Here is a 15,649-nt window from a genome sequence, read left to right as displayed (position 1 = left end):
ATAAATGTTTAAAATACTGTCCTACAAAAATTTCTCAAGAAATTAATAAAGATTTGCATAGAATAAGGGAATGGTCTCGTCAAAATATGCTAACATTGAATGCTAGGAAAACTAATGCTATTTTCATTTCAAAGAGTGCTTTTAATAACAAACTTAAACCTTTCTTAACACTAAATAATGAAGCAATCCAATTCGTGGAAAATACGTCTAGTTTAGGAATTCTTATTGAATCGAACTTTGAATGGGATAGCTATGTAATGTCTCAATGTGGTAAAATCTGTGCTTGTTTGCGTACTTTGTCCAAATGTTGATCATTTTTGTCTAGTGCAACTAAATTAGGTTTATTCAAAAGCCTTTCCCGTATTTCATAGCCTGTGATTTTCTGCTCGATTCGGTATCAATGGTTACCTTTAACAAATTAAAGGTGGCTCTAAATTCATGTGTACGTTATATTTTCAATTTGAATAGATTTACTAGCGTGTCTCATTTGCATCACTTATTAATTGGATGCCGCTTAGATAACTTTAGTGATCGTATAAAATGTTGCATAAGATGTTAAAGTGGAAGCGATATGCGTACATATTACATACGCCTAAATGGAGGCATGTACGCATATGGCCTCCACTTTATCATCTTATGCAACATCTTATACGATTACTGCTTGTCTGGGAAACTACGCTGTTGCTTATTTTTACACGGTCTTTCTAGTACAAAACAACCCGACTATCTACACAGTAAGTACGAGCAGTTTTTTGAAGCGACGACGAGTAGTCAGTGTACGATCTCGGTAGGAATCGGTTGTGAGGAGTCCGGTCAAGCAGATTGCGTTGCCCTCCACGAATCAGGGAGAATCGCCAACGACACGTGTTAGTGAGTGCCCATTTCTGGATGCCCTGGGAAATCGCCCAGTGGAGCCGGACACGACCACATCGCTTGGAAGGTGGCGAGCCCTCTTGCTGGTGGTCGATGAGCCTCAGCCATTTCGTCGCACCACACGCGGTCCGTAGACGACAACCCTTGTCATTGAGGTGCGAGGTCCATTGAGTCCAACTCTTTGGGCACTCTATATCCGATGGGTTGTCTCTCCACCTGCGAGCAGAGGGACGTCACCCATCACCGTTTGAAGACTCGGAAATCTCCATCATCTACCGCCAAGCCCTGCCGATTCCACAACAAACCACGTGAACGCCTGACATTTCAATAGGCCAGAAATTGTAATACTGCGAACGCCATGATCGCTATGACCGCTCACCGACTTGTGAACGCCAACATTCATCCGGCTCACGTCAACTCCGCTAGCCAAGCACCCTCTTCGGCTTCCTGTCGAGCTCGTTGACTACATTGGCTTCACAACGCTGCCCTAGCCAGTCATCCAGGTTCAATCAAACCCCCTCCCCCAGCGATTCTTCAATGGCTATTATGCGAAGCCAGGAGAGGGAGACGACGGTCGCAGAAACCTACACCACCGACAAACCGGCTGATCTGGTGAGCACAAAAAACGTTAACCTCCTCTCTAACTACTACAACACCTTCATACGTATGGGCCCCATCGCACCGAGCTCGCAACGAAACCCCCCCTCCTTTAGAACTAATAAATGTTAATGTATATTAATAAATGTGTTAAGGATGTAAATTGTTTGTTAAACTTAATTTGTTCGTGAAAGAGGTTTCATTCATTAAGTGCATTATTTTATGTTGTGTCGCTGCCAGAAAGTCGTGAAACATTCCAGTGTAGGTAACGAGTCAGCCCTGAGAGCCCGAGCTAGCCCATCCTTACAGTAGTAACACTGCAGTTTGGTGATCATGTCTGCCAGCGCATAGCTTCCCAAACACCACTTGCAGGCGCTTCTCAGCGAAAAACGAGGTGAGAACAGACTGGGGGGTCGTGACTGCCAAGTTTGGGAAACGTTGCGCCTGCAATATGGCCCCAAGTAGATTTTCTTGAACAACATTGGGTTGATTTCTGCTTTCTAGTCCTCATTTATTTCATACAAAATTATTACGATGAAAGCTCAACGGTCATTTTGTCATTTCTTTCTGTTGTCATTGGGTTAATTCAGTTCAATTGGCGTATGGCTTACTTTGTTAAAACATGATTCGGTTCTGGGATTAATATTTCCTAATACTGCTAATACCGCTAATCAATATTAGAACTGTCCCGCCCCTAGTTTACAGCTCTATTGTCCACTTGGGTACTACTTAAGCGATTACAATTGACAACTGTTGTTACACTTTCTTATGCATTTAGGCGTTGTATATACTATTCTAATTCTACTACTTACTTTCAGTCCTGGGCACCCACGGTGGTGCAGAGGGCCAAATTGAAAGATTTCCATCCTGGGCGATTGTCAGTCATCGCCTTGACCTGTGGCCAGGTCAAATTTCTGTCAACTTGCTTGATTTCGTTGTTGAGGCTGCGCCGCCATGATCCTCTGGGTCTGCCTCTGCTGCGATGGTTGTGACTGACCTACCTCCACTTTCGTTCCCGAATTTCTGTCGCTATTGGCTTTTGATGACATCGACGATGGAGCTCCACGTTGGAGATCCAATTGTGAGGCCACCATGTACGAATTATTTACCGCAGGCATCTATTGATGAAGACCTGCAGCCGTTGCATGTTCTCCACTGATACACACCAGGTTTCACTGGCGTATAGCAGCACAGATTTCACGTTCGAGTTGAAAATTCGGATTTTGGTGCGTCGACTAATCTGGTTGTTTTTCCATACATTTTTAAACTCGCAGAAGCAGCCCTCGCCTTCTTGATCCGTGCACCTATGTCGATCTTGGTGCCGCCATTGGCAGCCATTTGGCTACCAAGATATAGCAAGCTTTCAACATTCTCCACTGATTGCCCGCCGATTTGGTCTTGTTGACGTTGATGGTAACACTTGCCGCTGAGGAGCGATTGGCAAGATCATCGAGCTTGCTCTGCATATCAGAGCGCCGTTGAGCTACGAGAGCAACGTCATCAGCCAATTCAAAGTCATTTAGGTGCTCCATGGTAATGGGCCACAGCAATCCACGATTTGGTTCACGGTCAATCGCATCTACCAGGATGAGGAACAGCAGCCTCACTCCAGCAACGATTCGGATGGGATCGGACAAAACACCGTTGTGCACCGTTGACGGTCGAAAACGTTTTCGTAATCAATGGACACCAGGTAGAGAGACTCTTGGAATTCATTGATTTTCTCCAGAATGATACCGAGCGTGACAATATAGTCCACACAGGGGTCGAGCAACACACATGTTATATATACGTTACGACAGCGCAAGTATTGGTTGTATATAAGTTTATTTGACGTTATTCCAACACAATGTTAGAATTACGTAAAACTAATTTCTATACAACTAAAACTTGCGTTGTCGTAACTCTTATATAACATGTGTGTTGCTTGGGGATCTTCCGGCACGGAATCCTGCGTGCAGGCTTCTAGGCATCTATAAACAAGATGAGGTAAACATTCCATGATCATAACGACGTGCAGAAATTGCTAATATGGATTTACAATTTAGTCCACGAAAGATCAATTTCACCCCACTGATCAATTATACTTCGGTTTACGGCATGTGCAGTTAAAGTCAAACTAAACCTATGATATTCAATAACTTGGATGATTCTAAATTAGAATAAAAAGATGCAGATTGTATAATATTTTCTAAATTCATTTTTCCTATCTCCCAAAATCACAAAGTTGATAGGTATTCCTCGATATTATCTGAAGGATAATTAGCTTTTGTTGATAGATTTGCTGCAGTACCATGGCTGCACAAGAGTAAATAAACAGACTGAACGCAATAAGTCCGTAAGAAATCATAGCGAAATATAAAAAAAAATACAGTCTTTTAAGTAATAAAAACTTTGCTCAACTGTTTTCATTAATGATGCCGTAACAGCATGACCTTTATGTTCCAGTATTCAAAGGATACCTCCTATACACCATTATACCCACAATAAAACAAACTTTCGAATCTCCGTTTGTCTGGCTAACTATGTACACTCATGCAATGATGATTATCATGACTCAGCGGTGAAACATGCAATCCTTATCGATTTGTTCAACATACATTGGACCAACGGACGCTAAATTAACAGAAAACAATGATCGGAAAGGCAGCGGCCTCAATCTAATTCGAACGAATGAAACACGACAACAGCCTTTAACGTTAAAACCGTTCAAGGAAATGTCGGTTTGAATATTTTACACTGTGGTTTACGTTTCAATGCATGACTATTGTCCTACAGTTTTTGTAAGTATAAATCGGCAACATATCTTTCATATCAGCCCACACATCTCCTCCAGCTTCTTATTTCATGATTGTATTGAACTGATTATTTGTAATAACCCCTATCGAGTGAAAAGTATGAATGAAAAGCTCACCAGAAAGCGATCCCCACGCATGGGAATGATTTCGTCGTCCTCCTGGTCGTTTTCGGCATCGTCGGCTTGGCTCGCAGCTTGTCCCATTTTCCCCTTCTTTGAGCTGCTCGGGGGGAACTCACTCCTTTTTCTTTACTTTTTTTCGCCCTTTGCTCTAAAGCGCACTAATAACACTTTTCCACCGACACTGCTTGCCAGTTCCTGTTGGTCACTAACACACTATATGCTCATTTTCTTCATTGTCCGTCAGCTAACGATCCATTATTGGTGCAGCCAACTGGAAACCTGTGAACTACCTTCAAAGGGAACTTTTTCACTTTAGAACGAAAACGAAATGCACACGGACTGGGAAATTCTGTCATCTGCTAGGCAGGTAGTAGGGAAAATCGCTGGGAAAACCGATGCAAGGATATGTGTCACTCAGCGCGGCACTCACTGGCATTTCACTAGGGTGCCCCGGAAGTGGTTGAATTCGATGTGTTATCATCTGATTGTAAGCATCTGTTACATTAGTGGTTTTATTTTGTTTTAATACTTACTAGAATTTTGACATTAGGTAATTAAAAACGGCAGACTTGATTAAATTTGATAACATGAAGCTGTTTTGACCCTCTAATACCCAACTCCACCTTAAGACTGGGAATAGTTTCCTACATTTTCCTACTTTTTCTTGTCAAAATCAAAACTTTATATTGTCAACTGATATTTAGAACTGTTCTGTATATGTATCTTCAAATGGTTTTTGGTGTCTTTTAAAGCGTTTTAACATTTTTTAAATCATTGAAAAATTAATAAAAAGTTTATATTTTTCAAGAATGAATTAAAAATCTCAGTATCAATCCAGCTAGTATTTCTGCAGTTTTACGTAGGAACTGAGCAGGGACCTGTTAATGATCTTGAAATCAGAATCATACTTAAAAAACATAAACACGATTTCCCCAGAAATCCAATAGTGAGATTTCAGGTAAAATTGATCACGTTTCACAGTTTTTGACGTAAAATTTTTGAATACTTGCAGATGACGGGCTTGGTGGTCTAGTGGCTACCGCTTCTGATTTATATGGAGAAGGTCCTGGGTTCAATCCCTGGCCCGTCCCTTTCCTCCTACTTTGTATCTTTCTATATACTTTCTCTCTGCTCTCTACATATACAACTCATGTATATTCACATGTTCATAGCCATCGCTGGAACAGAAACGGGTTGAAAAAAGCCGTTTCTCTTCCTTCCAAACTTTCACAGCACAGTGTTTCAATCCTATTAGAAAACGCCTACAAGTTATGCAATCAAGCGAACTGTGCCGCACATCTTCAAAATAGTAAAACACACACAATTCTATCACCTTACCCTGGTATCCACACACCAATGTGTGAACCTTCTACCAACCAATTCCCACCATCACCCCAACATCCGCATGAATTTGTGCTGGCGCAGAGGTATATTCGGTCAGATGTGGATACAAACGATTGCAAACATCACTTCCTTACCCTTCCCCAAATTGACCTGCAACCTGACGTGGCAGGCGCCATTGTAGGCAACCTGACGTGGCAGGCGCCATAGCTGGTCTGTCGATACTGGAGTAGCATCTACGGGCGGTCAATCAAGCTCAAGCTCAAGCTTAAAATTTTTGAATACTTGCAAATATAATCAAACTCAATGCTTCAAAACAAGTGCGATCATGACTTTTATCAATCAAAGCGGTTAAATATGTATTAGTGTGGGTCATCGGCAGAGCCGTAGCGTGCGGTAGGCCAGGCTGGCCCCCCGCCAAGGGTGCCAGCCTCAGAGGGGCGCCGAAAACGTCTAGGGCTAAGAGCAAACAGGATGAATGTTATCAAAATTTCACTGTTTAAAGTATCTAACATTAATCATTTACGTTCTTCTGATATTTCTAAATTTTAGATTTTTCTAGATTATTTTGAAGATTCACCACGATTGACCCTGGAAATTTATATTATACTAGCTGTACCCGGCAAACTTTGTCTTGCCTACTGCGTTTTTTGACGTTTCAAGTTTCTAGCCAAGACCAAGTCCCCGGTCAAAATGTATAGAAGATCGATTTTTAAAAACTCTCATTTTTTCCATGTTTTATGCCTCATAAACCTTCCTTGGGTGAAAACTAACAGAACAAAACTAAGACGACCAAAATCGGACCTACCGGTCGCAAGTTATGTGCGGTCCCACGTATGCCACTGCATTTTTATATATATAGATTTATGATATTTTGAGAAATTATTTTGTTTTTTTTTCAATAAACATAGCAAAATAAATATGTTTTCAAAATTCTAGTGAAATTTTCTCTCTGATAAATCCTGAACATTCTTACTGGGGAATGTCTTGAAATTATTTCCGAGAACATTCGTAGCATTCATTCAAATGATTTACAGTTTGGACAAAACGTATTTTTAATGGATAATGTTCAGATGATGCTTTTTCAGTTCATTCAATTGTTGGAAAGAACTTTGTGTTCATTTGGGCTTAAACTCTTGTAAATCTAGCACAAACCATTCAAGTTGTATTCACCCAGAAAAATATCAGTGAGTTTTTATTCTTATGTCCTGGAAATAAAATAAATATTCTAGTAATCCTCAATAAATTTCACCAGGCCTTTCCTCGGAATTTCTTGCCAGGTTTTCTTTCTTATTTCTAGGGATTTCTTTGAAATTTCCTTTAAAAAGGCAGACCCAACAACGAAATCAAGCAAGTCGACAGAAATTTGACCTGGCCACAGATTAAGGCAATGGCTGGCATTCGCCCAGGATGGAAATCTTTCAACTCAGCGCTCTGCACCACCGTCCCAAGTAACACACATGTTATATAAAAGTTACGACAGCGCAAGTTATAAAAGTTACGACAGCGCAAGTTTTGGTTGTATAGAAGTTTATTTTACGTTATTTCAACATAATGTTAGAATTACGTTAAATAAACTTCTATACAATCAAAACTTGCGCTGTCGTAACTTTATTATAACATGTGTGTTGCTTGGGGTGGGTGCCCAGGACTGGAAACTAACACTAAACTTCCTTTTAAAAAAATCAAATAAAAAAATTCTTCTCTTGAAATTTATCGAAGAAATTTCTCCAGGAAGTTATTCAGGAATTTATTCAAAAGATTCCACCGGATCTTTCTCCAAGAATTTCATTAAAAAATCTTCCATTGTTTTCTCAACAAACTTCTGCAGATATTCATTCAAAAAAAAATTATTCAGTGATTTTTTTTGTCAAGGATACCTTCAGAAATTCACCACAGATTTTTTCAAAAAATCTTCTAGTTAATAGTTCTTTATAATTTTTCAAAGGCATTTCTTCTGGAACTGCTCCACGAATTCCTGCAAGATTTGTTCCATGAATTCCATTGGAAGTTCTTGCTGGAATGTCTCCCGGGTTTTTATCAGGTATTCCTCCTGATATTCCTGCAGGAATTCCGCCAGAGATATCATAATTTAAAGTGATTCTAACAGGTTTTTTTATCAGAGATTTCAACAAAAACTCATGAAGATTTATTTAGGATTTCCTCCTGGTATTTCTTCATGTCCATTATTTGTCTAAGGTTTATTGAAAAATGTCTTACAGATTTTCTGGGAAATATGTTGATTGAACTTCGGAAGAAACTTTTTGTAAAGGTAATGCAAAATTCTGGTAAAACCAACTGAATTAATTGTCGAAAATTTGTAAAATATTTCATTTGAAGATCCTTGGAACTCTATTAAGTGAAACACACTCTAAGAAAAAACAAATCAGGGGAATTTGTTTCTTCGAAACACCGAAATCCAACTAAAGAAACTTTGAAAAAAGAAAAGAAATGAACATATTTTATCGAAAATTTGACCAAACTAACAATGTTTAACTGTCGTGGGGCGCCAATCTGAATGCTTGCCAAGGGCGCCGTGAAACCACGCAACGGCTCTGGTCATCGGAACCAATTTCTCAGATCAAAGTTTTTTTTGGTTTCACTTTGCGCATTGCAATTGGGATTTTGTATGGAAAAGCATACTTCTTCTGCATTTTTGTCATAACTTCAAAAAGTTTGTCTGAAACTTTTTAACGGATGATGTAGCCTAGGATGTTCTGAAAAACTTTGTCGAAGACCATAAAGCGATCCGATGCCTGTAAATAGTTGTAAAGTTTTAACACGAAAAGGAATAACAATAGCAACAAAATCATGCTGTTTCGACAGGCAATGGCAACGCTATATCTTTTTGAATAAACATCAGATTACATCGTGGTCTTCGACAAAGTTTTTCAGGACACCTTACGCTATGTTTTTACATAATTATAATCGGTTACATTGTTTTAGAAAAAACAGTTTATAATAACAATAATAATAATTTTGTTTTCGGGGTGAATTTGATCATCAGTTAATGAACTAGCTATGCAAGAGCTCAAAGTACAGCCATTCTATGAAAAAAATAGAATCAAAAATAAAAGTGCTCCGATATTGCTCAAACTCGGTGAGAATGATCTTTAGCAAAAATAATTAGACCCGTATTTTTTTTGTTTCGCCATTAGGGTGGCCATTTTGAAAATAGGGTGATCCATATGTATATGTATATATGTATATGAATATATTAAAATTAATAAACAATAAAAAACACTAGTTTACAAAATAAAATGAAAGTCGTGAACTTCTGTCAACGACCAAAATTTTTGAAGCACAATTTAGTGCTGATTTCGAAACCGTGCTTTAAAAAATTTAAAGTAGAGCAGTTTTTGAGTTTTAGCTCAATATCGAGTTTTACAACTTTAAAAAATATGGAATTTACTAAAATTCAAATATCTTGCGTTTTGTTTAACCAATTTCAAATCTTTTTCCATAAATTAAAAGCTGAATACAATACCATTTGATCATCTGAATGCAGGTTTTGCGTCAGATTGACGAAATTCAAGATATTGGCGAGTTTTAGGGACGATCTACTTAAATTTTAGCCAAATTTCCAAAAATATATGAAGAAATGTATTTTTTTCAATAAGAAAAAAAACAATCTAAAAATTCTTTCTCAACGTTTATTTGACATATCATATGTAGGCAAGTTACAGTAAAAAATTCAGCTCAATCGGAGCATTGATTACGAAGAATGAGATATGTGAAGTGAGCGACGTTGCTTAAAAATAGAACAAAAATCGATTTCAAATAATCAACCTTGTATGAAAAGTCGAAAAAATTTCCGCTCTACTGTAATTTTTTTCCATCGCGTTTTCGAACTCAGGGCATGATTCTACACCAAAAATGATCATCAGCTTACCGAGTTCAAAAATGCTGTAAACTAGTGTAATTAATAGAATAAACAGCTACTTAAAGGTGATGGAGACGCATGGTCATTCCATACGTATATGTACACAAGACTTGGAATTTTCAAAAAAAAATGCAGCTCAATAACGGCTTGAAGAACATTCCTATTTTTTTATATGTTACGTAAAAATAGTTGAGGTTTCATTAGAAAAACATGGACCCTACGTGTAGAAAACCAACGCGCCCTTGGAGTTTTCGAACGGAAGGTGTTGCGTACCATCTACGGGGGAGTGCAGATGGAAGACAGGACTTGGAGAAGGCGAATGAAGCACGAGCTGCATCAGCTGCTGAGAGAACCAACCATCGTCCATACCGCGAAAATCGGGAGGCAACGGTGGGCGGGTCACGTCATCAGGATGTCGGATAGCAACCCGACTAAAATGGTTTTTGAGAGTCATCCGACCGGTACAAGAAGACGTGGAGCGCAGCGAGCTAGGTGGGTCGATCAAGTGGAGGACGATCTGCGGACCCTGCGCAGAGTGCGAAACTGGATACAAACAGCCATGGACAGAGTGGAATGGAGACGGCTACTATCCCAAGTAACAATTCCATTGCTGATTGATTTTGTTTGATTTTTATAGGGGTTTTATTACAGCAATAATTAAAACTCACAGTTTATGACTGCTTTTATGAAAACCATTGATGAAATGATTTATGGTATACTAGAAGATATCCACAAAACCATATTTTAAAAGTAAATAAAACTCTTCGATATGTAAACCTTCTGGCATTCATTATTACCGCAATAAAACTGTTAAAACTCCCAACCGATGGCGATACGTTCGATTAGTAACGACATCTGTTGGTGGAAAAGCAGAAACTACGACATTGCAAGGTTTATTGCGGTCATCATAAAAGTAAACTTGCTTTTGTTTTATTTTCGCTAATTACGGTCGTCGCCATATTGAAGAATTAGCTGACGTGAATGGAAAATAGTTATTTTGCTCAAATAGGCAGTGAATTCATAGTTTGCCGCCATTTCCATAACATGCTCACATAAATAAACTCTCTCAGCTGAATTTTCTTGTGATTCGAGATAGTTTCACTAAATTTACAAATTGATGTATTTCATTCCAAGATGATAATATTCACCGTTTTCGAAACGCATTAATTTTATGTTTCTACAACCCCTATATTCACGGTAAAATTGAATGCGCATAAGCCTACCAACACAATAACTACTAAAATATTACTTTGAAATCATCGCTTTGTACTTATGAATGATGTATCCTCCTGAACTTTACGTGCCATCGAAAAAGCCTCTCTGCATCTTGAGCTGTCATAGTTTTTGTTAAAAAAACAACACCAATCATCATAACCTCTTTTCAAGAATGGGACATTTTTCAACTAGGTTTTAAAACAGTTTTTTTGGTACTCTTAATGTGGTTTGCAAAACCTCTCCGAGAGTGGTCCACTAGCCGGAAGCTCTTAAAGAGGTTTTCAAGAGGTTTTGATGTATTAATCAGTTTTATTGAAAGTTTTATAAAATTGGTCATGAAGATCCCTTATAGAGCCGAACAAAACTTGAAATGTTACTCGGCATATACATCAGAGGCCACCCCGGTCTTAGCCTGATCGGTAAGGTAAGTTTTTGAAAGTAGTTTGTTTATTCATATTACCTTTAAACTGAAAAGTTTTACAAAGGAAAAAGTATTGTTTTGGGTGATTACTATCATCAAAAAAATATTTAAAAAAAACTAATGTTACAGGCTCAAACGGCATTAAGCCATAGTAAATCTAATCTTTTATATTATATTCCCTGTCAAATTTTTTCAAGACCCATTTTTTTAATCTCTCAAACTTCTTTTTCTAAGGGCACATATAGCCAAGATGAGAAGCAGGTTTGTCCCAGTTAGGACGCTACGCCAAGAAGAAGAAAAAGAAGAAGATCCTAAAGAACCAAGGACTATTTCCCTAGAAATATAAGAAAATTCCGTAAGTACTGGCGGCCTTGCGTCTCCATATTTGTTTGGTTGATGGAAACGCTTTGTATTTGCTACCACATACTACGGGTCTCCATTTACATTGTTTTCATCGCGTTTGTACATCATAACTATACATCTTGGATGAACAGGGGCTAGAACGCCCCGTCTATACCCACGAGATAATAAAATAAAATACCAGGGGCCTGAATATGACTATTAATATCTCCAATGGAAGGAGATGAGGCGCGTGTGAGTTAATAGGTTGATACCATCATTAAATTTTGATATTGTAAAGAGATATAAAATTTGCGTTTATAAATATCCAAAAAGGCATCATCCTGAAATCTCACACGATATGGATGTAGAGGAGATCGGAAAAAATGGACACCCGGGGCGAAATGAATCTAATCTTTTAATGCATAAGTGTAAAGGAACAAGTCATTCTGCTATTTTTCAATGGCAATCACGAATGAATGTACGCGCATTTCATACTGTTAGGCATTTTAGAGTGTTTGAAAAAAAATCAATTATAAATTTAAATATTTTAGCTTAAAGTTGTTTCAATAAATTTTGGCTTTATGTAAATTCGTCTAAGATGGAATATTATATTTGTAGTATTGATCTCCATAGGTAAATCACTTAATTGATCGATGTAGCACTTTTAAACTTGGACGCCTCTAAAGGACATGGTCCTGACAAAATTCCTCCAATATTTCTGAAAAATTTAGCTAAGGAGCTCACTGCTCCTTTATTTTGGCTTTTTAAAATATCACTCGTCGATACTGCAAACTTCCCAAAAGTATGGAAAACCTCTTTTTTAGTGCCTATTTTTAAATCTGGTCGTAAATCAGACGTACGTAATTATCGCGGCATAGCCATTATCTCTTGCATTCCAAAACTATTTGAGGCAATTGTCAACAAAAAGTTATTTCTACAAATCAAAAACAGAATAACTAACATGCAGCACGGCTTTTTTAAAGGCCGATCAACTTCAACAAATTTGCTTCAATTTGTTGACTATGTACTGAATGCAATAGATAATGGAAATCACGTGGAAGCTCTTTATACGGACTTTAGTAAGGCATTTGATCGCATCGACATACCAATGCTGCTTTTCAAATTGCAGAAAATTGGAATTGAACCAGGTCACCTGAAATGGCTTGAATCATACCTGACTGACCGCCAACAAATAATTAAATTTGATGGATACAAATCAAAACCAATTCAAGTCACTTCCGGTGTACCACAAGGTTCTCATTTGGGACCTCTTCTTTTTATCATTTATGTAAACGACATTTCCTTCATTCTCAAGAAATTAAAAGTGTTAATTTATGCCGACGACATGAAGCTCTTTTTGGAAATAAGAAATGATGAAGACATCAATGTATTCCGCAATGAAATAGACATATTCTACACATGGTGGAACAAAAGCCTATTAGAACTGAATGTTAATAAATGCAATCTAATATCATTTAGCAGAAAAAGAACAACACCGAATGTCTCTATCGCATTAGGAAATAAGAATGTGGAAAAATGTGAAAGGGTTAGGGATTTAGGAGTAATCTTAGACTCTAAACTTACATTCGTTGACCACTACAACACAATCATTCACAGGGCTAATAATATGCTAGGGTTCATTAAGCGCTTCTGCTATAACTTTCATGACCCATATACAATTAAAACACTTTATATTGCCTATGTTAGATCTATTTTAGAATACTGCAGCACTGTATGGTCTCCTTTTTCAACCACGCACGAAGAAAGATTAGAATCAGTGCAAAAACAATTTCTACTGTTTGCTCTTCGTAAATTAGGCCGGACATCATTTCCACTTCCGTCTTACAAAGCACGCTGCATGCTTATTGACATACAAACTCTGCAAGAGCGGCGTGAAATCGCAATGATTTCATTCGTAAACGATATCATTTCGCATCGTATAGACTCGCCTGAAATCTTATCAAAACTAAATTTTTATATACCCACTCGGCAATTAAGAATTCGGAATATTTTCGCAAGTAACCACCACCGAACAAACTACGCCAAATTTGGGCCTATAAATCGCATGATGGTTGCTTATAATAAACATTGCAAAACGATTGACTTTACCATGTCCAGGCAAAATTTGAAAACATATTTTCGTACCATTAGAAACAGGAACACTTAAAAAAAACACTACATAATTTAATTCATTTTTTTTATATATATTTTTCAATGTACTTCATAATTATAATATTAAGAAATAATAAAAAAAAATATGTATATGTATAATGTACTAGTCTACGTCGGTTGACGAAATGAAATAAATAAATAAATAAAAAATAAAAGATCGATGTAATCAAAGGTATAGCTTAAAATATGCAAGGGTGTTCATTATGCCCCGATAGGTGTCCATTTCGCCCCGTACCTTTCTTGCCAGTCCTAAAAAACACACGGTTTACAATGCATAATTTCCTCACAATAAAGACATTCTACCTGCTGTAAATGATTGAAATACATAGGAAACAAATTAAAGTTGTAAACCAACTGATAATATGTTAAGTTTTGCTCTGTTATACTGGGCTAACGTACTCATTTGCTTAGGGTGTCCATTAAGCCCCTAACCCCTCTACCTCATAACCACCGCTTTTACGTTTGGCGCCATGAGGTTTTTCAACCAATTCACCACATTTCAGGAAGTAGAAGCTTACAGGATTCGTTGACTGGGGGCACCCTAGCTTCACACACACTACACACACTATCACAACTTCAAAGGACACGAGTTTCATTTTCACCAATGCAACACAAACGCAAAATCGATAGCCGAGTTGAGGCCGAGGCGTGTCAAACAAAGCACTCACTTGCATCGGTATAGAACACGATTTCCCATTGCCCGTCCGGAAGCTTTTGATGTTACGACTACAGCCTATATTTAGGCTGTTCTTCTTTTTTCTTTTCGCAAATACATAATATTTTAGCATTTGAAAAACCACATTTTCTGCACAATTTTTAACAATGATTCCTGCTCACTAAATCCATATTCACAACAAAGCACAATGGTCGAAGACGTGAGCAATATAATTGACCATCGAAAGGTCACTCGAACCACAAATCAAATATTCATAAACCCTCCACATTTCTCGTACAAAAACTCCCACCACAGACTAGCAAATCGAATTTAAAATTTAAACGCACAACACTCACACTGCACTTGTAATAAAATCATATTCAGAACCATAATCACAACTCGTATTCAGTCCCGATTTGTGTCCTTTTCACTGAGTTGCAGAAACAAAACTACTGCATCATAAATATCCGAAGCACGACCAACACTCGCGGCACCCAACCAGCCAGATGCTCACTTTTATGCTGCCTTTGCATACAGCAGAGCAGCGTGCGAATATCATAGGACCTGTTTTCCTTGGCAATGTTTTTGCACCTTCTTTTGACGTTTCTCCAGTCACACGCGCGCAACACAACACCAAACAAATCGGATCGTCCATCGTCACCCCTTTTTCGGAGTTTCCTCTTTCGTTGCTGCCCCTCACGCGGGTGGGGTGGAACACGATGGGAGGGAGAATAGTGGAAAAGCTTTCGCGCATGTTGGTTCGAAAGCTCATGCTGTGTGTGCACCAGCATAAAATTCAAATCATTTTTACACTTGTAAATAGAACGGGAAGAAACACAAGATTCAATATAATACAGAATTCCATAATGCTGACGAATGATGTCAAGATAATAAGGAATTGTAATAGGAGCCTTACAGAAAACCACATGAAAATCCTCTTGATTACACTGTGTAAATTATTTTTTTTGCAATTTCTCATCGTAATAGGCTGTTTTACCTGAAGCAAATCTGACAGGAAAAGGCCTACTTTCTCACATCAAATTAACAATGCTGTAATGGTTCATTACAGCACTGATTTGCGTTGCGTAATGAACCATTACAGCACTGCACAATGGGTCCAGAGCCGTATTTACGAAGACAACATGGTGTCTTTGGGAAAGTTTCTTCTTATTTTTCGACCTTTTTTCTCATTATTGTGAAATTAGGGTGGTCCCTCTAGTTTAACTGATC

General features: G+C 38.0%; 1 protein-coding gene across 3 annotated transcripts in view; it reads right to left on the bottom strand.

Moving 5' to 3' along the window:
- Window positions 1-14,943, bottom strand: part of LOC109411624 (monocarboxylate transporter 14) — a 130,467-nt gene extending 115,524 nt beyond the window's left edge. Inside the window, exons 1-2 of one of the 3 annotated variants that reach the window (XM_062858098.1) lie at window positions 14,776-14,943; window positions 4,385-4,692 (exon numbers count right to left, since the gene is read on the bottom strand). In XM_062858098.1, the coding sequence (XP_062714082.1) occupies window positions 4,385-4,471 (87 nt within the window). In that variant the 5' untranslated portion in view covers window positions 4,472-4,692; window positions 14,776-14,943. The remainder of the gene's footprint in view (window positions 1-4,384; window positions 4,693-14,775) is intronic. The other 2 variants (XM_062858097.1, XM_062858101.1) reach the window with 2 other exon arrangements.
- Window positions 14,944-15,649: the final 706 nt, after the last annotated feature.

Source organism: Aedes albopictus, chromosome 3 (assembly GCF_035046485.1).
Source record: "Aedes albopictus strain Foshan chromosome 3, AalbF5, whole genome shotgun sequence".
Classification (NCBI taxonomy): Eukaryota; Metazoa; Arthropoda; class Insecta; order Diptera; family Culicidae; genus Aedes; species Aedes albopictus.
This window is presented reverse-complemented; position numbering and strand designations above follow the sequence as displayed.